At 33.4% G+C, this 12,757-nt stretch overlaps 1 protein-coding gene across 1 annotated transcript in view; it reads left to right on the forward strand.

The window, feature by feature from the left end:
- ATRNL1 (attractin like 1) overlaps positions 1–12,757 on the forward strand; it is a 1,097,315-nt gene that overhangs the window by 68,963 nt on the left and 1,015,595 nt on the right. Inside the window, exons 6-7 of the mRNA XM_044665614.1 lie at positions 6,056–6,230; positions 8,696–8,783. Coding sequence (XP_044521549.1) covers positions 6,056–6,230; positions 8,696–8,783 — 263 coding nt within the window. The remainder of the gene's footprint in view (positions 1–6,055; positions 6,231–8,695; positions 8,784–12,757) is intronic.

The raw sequence follows: 12,757 nt of genomic DNA on the forward strand, positions 1-12,757 counted from the left end.
TCCTTTTAAAAACAGAGATTTGCAATCTCCCTACAAGTGTAACCTTAGAGACTTGTCTAAGGGGTTAAATGACTTTCCTAGAATCACATAGCTAGTATAAATGAAAAGAAGAGCTTGAACACAGTTCTTTCTTGACCCTCTATCCCAGGGGTTGGCAACATGTGGCTCTCGAGCCATATCTGGCTCTACCTCCCGACCGGCCAGACCGGGCAGAGCCCCAGGATGTGCCCCAGGGGGCCCTTCAGCCCCCCCCCCATATTCCAGCGCCTTTTGCCTCCATCCTCCTCCTTCTGCAGGCCTTTATGGCTCTCACAGCCAAAAAGGTTGCTGACCATTGCTCTATCCTATTTTATTCTTCTAACAGTAATAAATAAGAAATAAGGCTATTCCATCATCTCATTTCTCATCCCCTTCCTCATAAAGAAAAGCAAGTATAAAACAACAACCCTCCCCCCCCCCACCACCAGGTTGGAGTTAAGAATGGCTGCTGAAATTGAAATGCTAGTCATGAAAAAGGTGCCAAACAACAACCAATAATCATTATGGAAATTTTGAACCCTTAATCAACAAGGAATTGTAGGAAGCCTTCAAAATATAAAGGGATCTCATATAGGTATGGATTTTTGCTCTCTCTTGTAAAATGTTTACAGTTATATAATTTTCAAGTCAATAGTTTTACTCATAGGGAATAGAAAAGCAGGCCTTTTTAGCCTAAGGTATTCTGGATTGTGAAATATATCTTACATCTCAATGACATTTACAACTTGGTTTTTAAAAACATGGATACTCTATAAAATAAAGGCTCTTCAACTAGTTGAAGCTAAAATCTTCAGCTTCATATTTTTATCTTAGCTAGAATCATAGGATGATAGATTATTTTAGCTTGAAGAGATCCTAGAGATCATCTAGTTTGTGTTAGCTTTTCATAATTTATAAGAATGTGGTAGCTTGTGGTCTTAAAGTGATTAAAAAATAATATCCTAAAATGCAAATTAAGGGGCAACATGCCATAGTGGATTGAGTCTGGAAAACCTATGTCTTACTCTTGTTTCTGTCATGTGATATAATCATGGGCAAGTCTCTTAATCTCTTATTGTCTAAGACAACTCTTTAATATTTAAATTTAGGTGGTTTGCCACATATAACAGTGAAGAGTTTCTGTACCAGGGATTTTCCCACATTAATGAAATCAGAGGTCTAGACCAAAAAATGGTACCAGTCTTTTGACTTTGAGCTTTCAAAAAGTACCCATTATTTTATGGAAGAGGCAAGTTCTAGTAAATTAATTTTAATGATAGCAATGGCAATTTCATTTTCCTACTCACTACTGCTATCTTGGTGGCCAGCTATACATGCTTTAGTTATACTGTCATAATTTAGCACAGTTCCCTATGTGCTAAGTTCTTTTTGTTACTGTTTTCAGATCTCTCTTATAGTAGTCCAGCTCTATATACCAGGGGTTTTTGAGTGGCCTATGGTGGCATCAGTTAATAAAAGGACAAAACAGATTGGAAGCAACGGCTAATGGTAGCTCAAAGTTGCTCCAAAGTACCATGGAGTCACAAGTTTAATATATATGAAATTCAAACTCCCTTTCACCCAAAGGTTCAAAGAAAGCTTTACAACTGTGCAGCAATTACAACTAGACAATACAAAGAAGCCTCAGAGGCTTCAAGGTGAAGATAAGCACAAGGTTGAATTTTAGCTGCCATATTATCAGTAAGCTAATTCCAGGATACTTTTCTCAGGCGGAAAGCCCCTGTTGGAAGAGGTTTTGACTAAATTTGACCTTGACTGTCTAGAATCAGTTTTGAGCCCAAGCAGCTGCATTTTTGACCAAGAGAGAAAGTATTAACCTCTTGACTGTTGGTTTGCTAAAAACCTAAAGTTTTCCAATAACACTATAATGTTTTCCAATAAGAAAAGGTGTGGATCAGAAAAGGAGTCAAAAGAGGAGTCTCAGATTTTTATCTTATATAGCCCATCCTGTCTGGGTCTGACTTAGAGCGGAAAAGGTCAAAGCACAGCCTTGCTGGACTGCATTGATCTTTTGATGGGTTTCAGATGAAATACCTTTTATAGACTCAATTTCTCTTATTGGCCTTCCACATTCTCTCTCTACTTCTGTACTTCCTAATCCATAGAAATTTTAACATTTGATTACCTCTGGGTTCCATAGCCCTGAGAAATTTGCTGCTCTCCTTTTGTTTGGTTTTGATAATCTAATAGAGGAGAGCTGTTTCAGTAAGCTTTGGCAATAGTTGCTCTTCCAAACTGAAACTATCCAAATTCAGCTCTCAAGTTTTAGCACCTCGTTATGCCAATTCTGGAAGTTTGAAATTTGACAAAATTAGTTAATTTTAACTAAGGGTATGCACATTTATGTCTAACTTAATTATACTTTCAATACAAGCTTGTTTAAAAGGAGACTTGAGTTTGCTCCTTTCTTCTTCAATGCCCAAATATATGCATTGTAGTTAATGTCTAGTTAATAGACAAATAAAGTTCTTACTATGTGCGAGGAATCATACCAAATGCCAAGGACACAAAGAAAGTTAAAAACAAAACAACAGCAACATCACCACCAATAATCCTTGATCTCCAGGAGTTCACAATCTAATGAGAGGTTTTGAATGAGTCAAAGATAATACCTAAATTAATGAGGAAGAATTGCATGAATTCTTGCATGAAATGAAGCCAAGACTAGTTAAACTACATGATTTCTCTTTTAGATTTTAATAGGTACCATCCTTTATGAACCATTTGGAAATAGTCTTAGTTCAGACCCTAATCAAATGTAGTCTAAAGTTTTGCATTGCTATCGGAATGTGACTTATTCAAGTCTTTCTTCTTTACAATCAATCCATAGAACTGAAGGCGAAGCTCTATGTCACTCTCTTGTTGAGTAATTGACCCAAGATCAAACATTTAAATCTTTTTCTATTCTCTCTCAAACCTCCCTTTCCAAACTTAGTACAGTGGATAGAGCACCTGTCTTAAATGGTATGGTGGATAAAGCATCTGTCCTGGAGTCAGGAAGAATCCTCTTCCTGAGTTCAAATCTGGCCCCGGATACTTACTAGTTGTGTGACTCTCATTTCCCTCAGTTCTCTCAACTGAAAAATTATCTGGAGAAGGAAATGGCAAACCACTATAGTATCCTTGTCATGAAAACTCCAAAAGGGGTCACTAAAACACAATATGACATTTTTGCTGTTCTTAACAAATAAAATTCTGCTTCCTGGCTCTGTATTCCAACCCTAGGATGCCTTGTCTCCTTATCTCTGCCACTTAGGATCTCTAGTATCCTTTGTAGCTTGCTGAAAAATTTTAAACTATTTTTTAAATGATCTGTGGGAACTTTCTTAATTTCTCTATGTTCTTTTGCCTTTTCCAAAAAACCTAACAATATATGTATTTTGGGTATATATATAGTAGACTGATACTTTGCATGTTGTCTTCCCTGTTATATAGAATATAAACTTCCTGAAGTCAGCAACTATTTCCTTTTTGTCTTTATGTTTCCAGTGCCTAGAATGCTGTCTAGTAGATAATAGACTTTAAATATGAGCTTGGCAATTGATTGAGTCCTGAGTATTACTCTTTTAAAATTATTCTAATAATCAGTTGCAAAATTAAAGTCTTACGTGTAGATACTTCATATTTGATGTAATTTCTAAGCTAAAAGAAAGGTCCTATTTACCCCTAAATGTCTCCTTTACCAGCCTATTTTTGATTCTGAAAATTCTGCCTTTGGAAATGCATCTTTAAAGGCTTACTTATGGGAAGTTCCTTTCAAGTACAAATATCCTAGAGGAGTGAATTGGATAATTCAGTTTAGCAAAACTTTATAAACCAAACCTTGCTTGTAAACGGGTGCTTTGTGGGACAACTAGTTGAGTAAGATATCTTTGCTGTCTAAAATAAATTATCTTTTAGAGAAGATAATACATGTACATACATAACTATAAAAGAAGTTGAATGTAGTAAAGAGATAAATAAGGTACAAAAGAAAATGCTAAAGGTGTTAGAAGATAGATAATTTACTTCCAATGAAGGGATCAGGAAGTTTTTACAGCAAAATGTAAGCTGAGAGTGTGGACTTTTTTTTTTTACTTTGAACTTATGCTTAATAAATGGATTAAATTGACTTTTCGGCATATGAAGTATTAAAAGTTTAGTAGGATTTAAATAGGGGCAGATGGAGGGAGACATTCTAAGTGTAGAAAGTGGTATGAACAGTAGTATAAAGGTGAAAGAGTACAATATTATGACTGATGATAATTAGTTTGACCCATAGAGTATTTAAAATAAATGTTGTAAGATAAGTCTGGAAGGATAATTTGGAGACAAAATATGTAAAGCCTTGTGTGCAATGCTAAGGAATTAGTATTTTACATAGTAAATAACCAATGCAAATTTCTGAAGATTGTAATAATATGATCAAAGCTGTGTGTAAGGAAAATCAGTATGCCTATAGAGGTTAATATTTGGAGAGTGAAGAGACTGAAAATGATAAGAGTTGGAGATTGTCATACTGGATCTGGGTGAATGGTAATGACCTAAACCATTGTAAGGAGAAATGTAAGGGATATGGAAGCAAGAAAAAACAGGGAAATCAAAAGCTATGGGATTTTGTAAAACAATGAATTTGGTAGCATGATGGAGGAATTTAAGATTATTCTGAGATTTTTAAACCCAGTATGTTATGTTATAGCCATAAATGAACTAGGGAAGTGAGTAAAAGAGCAAGTTTATATATATATATATATATATATATATATATATATATATATATATATTTAATTTGGAGGTTCTGGTTAGATCTGCTGCTTGGAAAAGAATTCTATGCTGGAAATACTAATGTTGAAGTCTTCTGAATAAAGGTAATGGAGTTATGCTGTGAAAATAGATGAACTTAACAGAGAAAATAGAGAGAAGAAGATCATTTCTTTATCTTGTCTCTTTTTAAAACTTTTTTTTCATCATCCTTCTTATATCACATTTACACTGAAGTTAGCAATTGTTGAAATAAATGTTGATTTAAATTTGGAGCTTCTTATTTAATTCTTCATATAATTCTCTAATTCCTCACCTCTAGCAAAAGATATTGGTACATAATCTAGAATCATCTTCATTTTAGTCTTTTTTTTGCTTATCCTAATCACGATCACTGAAAGGTAAGATGATCAAGCATATTTTCAAATGTTTCCTGTTACCTTCAGATCTACAATGAAATCAATTCCACCACTTCCTTCATTTGCTTCTTCAAGGAGAACGTGTGAAACCATCCTTTCATCTAGCCACAACTTCTTTATATTTTTCTGGTTCATCTATAATGAGAATGTCAAAATTGATATGGTACCTATCCTTCATGTTGACTTTTTGGTTACTGACTAAGGATTTTATGTTTAAACCAAAAGCAGTAAATATTTATAGATTATACTAAAAACTGCATATCTTAGCACCTATTTCCCATTTTTCTACTGTCTCAGAAGAAGCAAGCTGCACAATACTGATGACCATTTCATATTTTGCTTTGTTACAGGGTTTGCAGTGGCCAAATAACTGGTGGTGAAACTCTATACTCTTAGATTTATTTCTGGGCAGGAGACATACTCTATTATAAGGACTATAGATAGAAAGAAAAACCTTTCTAGCATGGCATTCTACCGTAGCTTGTGCTCTGTTGTCATAATCTTTGAGAAGCTGAAGTCATCTCTCTAGGCCTCAGTGAGGCAATGGAGTAGTAGGACTTTGGAGGGAGCCAACAAATAGAAGTATTACCTTTCCTTAGTATACCCTAAGGCAAATTAGAATTTGTATATAATACAGATAATTTTCTTTACTTTGTGATGGAATATGTCTTACAAGTATAATATAGATTATATAGTAGTTTGATCTAGTCAGTTTAAGACAATAAATTATGAACAAGGTATATATTATAAATCACATTTTATTAATGGGAAGACTGTTGATCATTTTAACTCTTTTAATTCATGTTTTGTATTTGTATCACTTAAAACTTTATTGCATGGTATCTTTTTAAAAATAGGGCCTGATTGTTCTTTGAATGTACCTTCCACGGAGTCCTATTGGATCCTTCCAAATGTAAAACCATTCAGTCCTTCTGTCGGTCGGGCTTCACATAAGGCAGTTTTATATGGAAAATTTATGTGGGTGATTGGTGGATATACTTTTAACTACAGTTCTTTTCAAATGGTCTTAAAGTAAGTCATCTTTCTCATGTTTTATATTGAACTATTTTAGAAATTGTTTTGTTATATAAATATGTTTCCCCCATATTTTGCATGATACATAACTTCTAATTTGAATACTTAGTTATTTTGACAGTATCTTTTTGGGGGCCTGGGATTTATTAGAAAAATATACATATGAAAACATATATCATATATCCATGAATTTCTACTTGTTTGTTATTATTATTTCAGAGTTGCCAAAGTATATTGTGTTAAAATTTGAGATTCTGAGATTTGAGGCAAACCCCTCCCTCCAAACTCTGAAACCTTTAAGATACTAGGATTTTTCTAGCTCCTTACATTTTATAGTGAGAAAAAAGGATAACTTTACTGGTTATTATGAACTTGAGACCACTTTTTATTATGAAATTACTTTAAAATTTTCTAGAATTTCATCTTCAGGCTAAAATTTTTGTTTATATGAACATGTGATTTTAAAAGTTAAAAAAATAAATATCGTGAATGAACTATGACAACTTCTAGAAGAAAACTGGATGTTTTCTTAGAAGAAATGTTCCACTTTTCCTTCATTAGTGGACAGTGCAAGAATTTACATTGCTAGACAAATGTGTATTTTTGTTGTTGCTACTAGTGGTAGTATTTTTGTCTTTTTGTGTGCTCTTGTTTTAAATTAGCAACTGTATTACCACAAGGGATGGTATGGTAGGGTGAAACCCTGGTTTTAGACCTGGTTTTTAGACCCAATTTTGCCACAGTGTATATAATGTTGGGCAAACACTTTCTGGGTTTCAGTTTTTACTTTGTAAGATTTACTGGTGGGATTTTAAGGCTCTTTCCAATTCTAATAATCTATGATTCTAACATCAGGCATCAGAAAGGGGAGGATTCAGCAAGATGAGGTGAGAAATTAACGTTTACTTTGGGAATGTGCGAAATTTCACCACGGGGAAGAAGGAAAGCAATGATTCAAGAGGTTGAAATATGTCATATCACAAGAAAGGAAATGGAATTTTAGGGAGATGAAAAGAAATAATGTGAGAAATATTTATGTGAACAGCAAGAATTCTAAATAAATGATACTGAGGGTCAAATAAAAAGAAAACACTGAAAGACCTAAGAGTTAGTGAGATGAATTCCAAAAAGTTGTTAAGATACTGTAAAGTGAACCTGAAAAGATAAAAAAAAGATGAAACTGGAGGCAGGAAGTAAGACATAGTGAGAGTAAACAACCTATGAAAATAAGCGTAGTTTTTGAAAAATGCCTGAGGTTTTAGTGATATGAAAGTTGAACATCATTATTTGAATTAAATATTTAAAAATCAGCCTTGGATATTTTTGTCTAAGAATTTTGTATTTCTTATTTAAGCAAATGATTTCATTTTTCTTTTTTAGAACCTCATTTCCTTTATGAGGTAATATTTGATCAGATTTGTATTTTTATTTAAAATTTAGGAATCATATTAGAAATAATTTTGTTGCTGAATTCATAGAGAGAAAATATTTTTTCATTGTTTTGAATGAAGTTCAGCTATGGGTCATTTTAGGAGCTTCTAGAAGTGATAATTAGTGCCTGTTATACCTTGATTTACATTTATTAATGAGATTAAAACTTGATATAAGAAATCGAGACTATCCAAAATGGATGAAAGTGATTTGTCCAGTGTAGAGTGGTAATATTCCAAGGCAAAATTAGTCAAAAGAAAATTAAAGAATGGCCTCAGCATTTTGTACATTGTGTCAATGACCTGTTAAAGCATAAAAAAGGTTCTGGAGTAGAATGTATACTGTATTACAAAATAAATTTATATAAAGTATATGTATTGAACTGTTCCACATTAAAGATTAAATTGAAAATAATGACAAGACAAAATTCTTATTCTAGGGGTAGGTCTTCAACTTTGTGTGAAAAAGATACTTCCTATTTTGTAGGATAATTGAGTTAGAATTGAAAGTTATCTTAAAGATCATCTACTTAAGTCCTTTTACAGATGAAGAAACTGAGTTTGAGAGAGATTAAATAATTTGTCCAAAGTCACAGAAATGTGGTACATGGCAGAGTAGAATTTTAAACACAAGTTCTCTCATTTGAAATCCAGGTTCTTCCCTCTATACTCTCTGATCTAAAGGTGAAGTAATATGGTACCTGTATTTAAATTAGGGAACTTTTGATTTTCCCTGATGCTTTAAGATCTGGCAGAAGTTGGGCTGAGGGTAAGTGGTATGCTGACAGTCATGATTATGAGTAGAGCAAGAGATCCCTTAAATCATGATAATGAATGTTAAGTGCAAAGAATAATTTCATTTTCATTTTGTTCTATATAAAACTTTCTAGAACAGAGATTTGAGTTACTATTTTGCTATTAAATTTAATGTATTTTGGGATAGGATACAAGTAAAAAGAAAAACAATTGAGATTTTTCAGAGTTAAATTCAAAGATATGCTAATATATGGTTCTTTTTCATGTATCCTTTAGTTACAATTTAGAAAGCAGCATATGGAATGTGGCGCCTCTATCAAGGGGACCTCTCCAAAGATATGGACACTCTCTTGCTTTATATCAGGTTTGAACTTTCCTCTTTAATTTTTAATTAATGTGTATGTCTGTATGATTGTATGTATGTTTATACAGTTTTCATGAAATTTAGGTAATTCAAATAATAAATATTTCAGCATTCTCTGGAGGTTTGGCTGGTACTTTTAAATCATTCTGACCATGATAGAGACCTGTCATTCCTGCAGGTTAAATGCTTTGCAGATAATATAAATTAATATGCCTTTACCTTCAGGCTAATGCCCATATTTCACAAAACCAGCCTCTCTGGAAAAGACAATAGTTCTTTTTTCTAAGATTAAAATTTTATGAAGGAAGAACTGTTAAGGGAGAACTTTGTGACTTCTGTTTCTCATCCCTCCCGAATGGTTCAGGTTATTTAAGCTTTGGATTTCATCAAGAGAAATTCCATTATGAATGAATTAACAGTATTACTTTTTCCTGCAGTATGATAAGTATTTTCCTGTAGTTAAGTACTTTCCCTTTATTCCTTAACTCTAGAAACAATTAAAATGAATTTAGTGCCAAATGGCCAAATGTAGATTTTTTAAAAGGAAACATTTGAAATTAAATTAGATTTTTTAAAAGGAAACATTTGAAATTAAATTAGCTTACACAAAAGGCAAAAATTCATTAATCTTGCAACATGTAGTTCAGATACCTATGTTGCCTTATTCTTGTAGAATGTGAATCATTACCAAAACCTTGAAGTGCAATTTCTTATAATAATGACAGAAAATTTTCTAAGTATAAGAACACTAAACCACATTTTAGAAATAAAAAAGTTCCTTTATATCATGCTGGTGAGAGAAAATAATGTAAATCTAGGGGCGTAGATAGAAATTCTCAGCTCCTCTTGTGTTTTTTTTTCTTCATCTAAATTTTTTAGAATAAAATCATTGGAACATGACTTGAATGAACTAAGTAAACAATGCCTGTTTTCCAATTGGTGTGCAAGGTTGTTGTTTTTTTTAAACCCTTACCTTCCCTCTTGGAGTCAATATTGTGTATTGGCTCCAAGGCAGAAGAGTGGTAAGGGTAGGCAGTGGGGGTCAAGTGTGCCCAGGGTCACACAGCTGGGAAGTGTCTGAGGCCAGATTTGAACCTAGGACCTCCCGTCTCTAGGCCTGACTCTCATTTCACTGAGCTACCCAGCTATCCCCAAGGTTGTTTTTTTTTTTTTTTGAGTAATATAGGAAAGATAACAAATAATTAGAAACCATGGTTCCTCAAGTTACTCAGAATGCTAGTAATTCATTTTAATCCAATCTCAACTTAACAAGCATTTATTAAGTTCCTCATATATATGAGGCACTCTGCTAAGCCCTAGAGCCACGAAGACAAAATGCAATATAATCTCTGCCCTCAAAATCTTACATTTTGTTGAGATGTCATGATATATAGTACTTGAAGCTATAATTGTTATTTCCAATTTTTCTTCCCCTGTAAATTTATGGATTCTTATTTTTTCCCTAAGTCAAGCCTGATGTTCTCCATGGTATCCAGTTTTAAAAATTTTGTCCGAGCATGCTATAATGATTTTCCTTTATTTTCTTTTAAAAAACTCTTGATTGGATCTGAAAATCTCTGGTTACATGAATTATACTTAACCTTCTTCAGATGTATTGCTTCCCTAGCTAGGACTTCATCATTTCGCTTGAAGGAGTGGGAAGGTTGAACTAAAAAAGAAGTTAAGGTTTTTAAGGCACTAGGATTTTAGTGGGCTACAAATTCCACATGAGTTGACAGTGTGATATGGTAGCCAAGGAATGTAATGTCATTTTAAGACTGCATTACTAGAAACCTAATGTCCAGGATGAGAATGGAGACTGCCACAATCTTACAAGGTTAGACTATATCTGTAGTATTTTTTTTCAGCTCTAAGTTTTACATTTTAGGAAGGACATTGACAAATTGAAGACCTTCCATAGGTGGAACGGCAAGGGGACTTGAATCTAAGTCATGCAAAAATTGTTACAAGGAATATTTAGTTAGTTGGATTAGAGGAGACTTAATGGGAACATGATAAATCCCTTTAGAGATCTGAAAGAGTATCATATAGACAAGCAATGAGATTCATTTTACTTTGTCTCAGTGGGAAGAATTGGAAGTAATGGGTAGAAATTTTAGAAAAACAGACTGTGATTTGGTAAAAGGGAGCATTTAATGCCTAGGATAGTCTAGTAATAGAACGAGATACTCTAGGTCATAATGAGTTCTCTATCACTGGAAGATATTCCAGCCAATGGAGTCTTGAATGATGGCTGGAGCTATTATAGAGGAGGTTACTGATCAAGGTGATCTCTTAAGTACTTTCCAATTGTGAGATTCTGTGATTCTAAGACAAATTTGTCTTTTACTACTATAAATAGTAGTATATAGTGATTATACTGATATTATATTTTGTTATACATGTTGTATTATATTGAAACAATCTTTAAATGATTGTGCTTACAGAGTAATGCTTCTCATATCTGGCACCAGAATTAAAATTTGATCTCTGATGCTTGTTAATTTGTATGATCTTGGACAAGTCATTTACCCTCCCTGAATATGTTTCTTCAACTCTAAAATAAAGGAGATGGTCTTTAAGAGTTTTCCAGCTCAATGGAACCCATGAGCTTATGAATATCATATTTTACTTTTGTCAAATCCAAGGCTCTGTTCTTGGGCTTTCAACCTCTCTGTTCTCTTGGTGGCCTCAATGACTCCCATTAATTACCAGGGGAAGGGAGTGGAATAAGCTTTTTATTTAGTGCCTGTCCTGCTAGGCACTGTACTAAACACTTTACAAAGATTATCTCATTTGATCGTTACAACCATTGAGGTAGGAGCTATTATCCAATTTTAGAGGTGAGGAATTTAATGGACATGCCCAGGATCATATATCTAGTAAGAAGCTGAAGTCATATTTGAACTCAGATCTTCCTGACTCCAGATCTTCCTGACTCTATGACCCACCCATCTAATTATTATTTCTGTGCAGATAACTCCCAGATCATCTATATATTCACCCCTTGTCTTTCATGAACTTCAGTTCTAAAACATCAGCTTTCTTTTGAACATTTATTGAAAAAAATTCTTTGTGTTATTATGAACTTAATATTATGAGATAAGAATAATTCTTCAAACAACAGAAAAAATCATATATGATATTGTCCATCTCTATGAGATGTAACATTAAAAATGATAGCTTCATTATTGTTCTTTTTCACTGTGGTATTGTTTTAACTTCCTTTTCTTTCTTCTATTTATTTTGAAATATGTTTAATTGATATTTTTTCTGATATTATTGACATTCTTGAAAACTCCCTCACAATTCCCTCCCCCTCAAACTACACCCCCAACCCTCCTTTCTTGTAACAGATAAATATAGTCAAACCAAATAAGTCTGTATATCTGTCTCTTTCTGAATCCCTAATCAATCAACTCTGCCAAGAATTTTTCTTGATCATCTTTTGATGTCATTATTGGTTGTTGGCTTGATCATAGTTTATAATTCTTTGACAGTTGTATCCATTTATTTATTTTATACATATATTTTTTCACCGATTGTTCAGCTCATTGTTCTTGAGATCATACGTTTCCCATATTTCTCAGAATTCTTCATATTTATTTTTTCCCACCACACAGAGATATTTCTATATGTTCATATATCACAATTTATTTAGCTATTTACAATAAAAATATTTACTTTGTTTTAGTTATTTGCTTCCACAAAAAGTACTGCTATATATAATATTTTGATGTACCTAGGGCTTTCTTTCCACCTTTGACTGGTATGTGTGTGAACTCACATGGCCAATTTGCTCACTATCTCTAGCCAGCCTGTTATGCTTTATATTCCACCTGGCATTCTTTTTGCCATATGAAGTCCTGAACACTAGATATTGAAAGGCCATACTCTTGCAGACTTAAGCCACTTGGCTTTGGAACTTCTACCCTGAAGCTTGCATTGCTCTCATGGGTAAGTACACAAACAGA

The sequence above is a fragment of the Gracilinanus agilis genome, chromosome 2 (assembly GCF_016433145.1).
Source record: "Gracilinanus agilis isolate LMUSP501 chromosome 2, AgileGrace, whole genome shotgun sequence".
In the NCBI taxonomy this organism is placed as follows: domain Eukaryota; kingdom Metazoa; phylum Chordata; class Mammalia; order Didelphimorphia; family Didelphidae; genus Gracilinanus; species Gracilinanus agilis.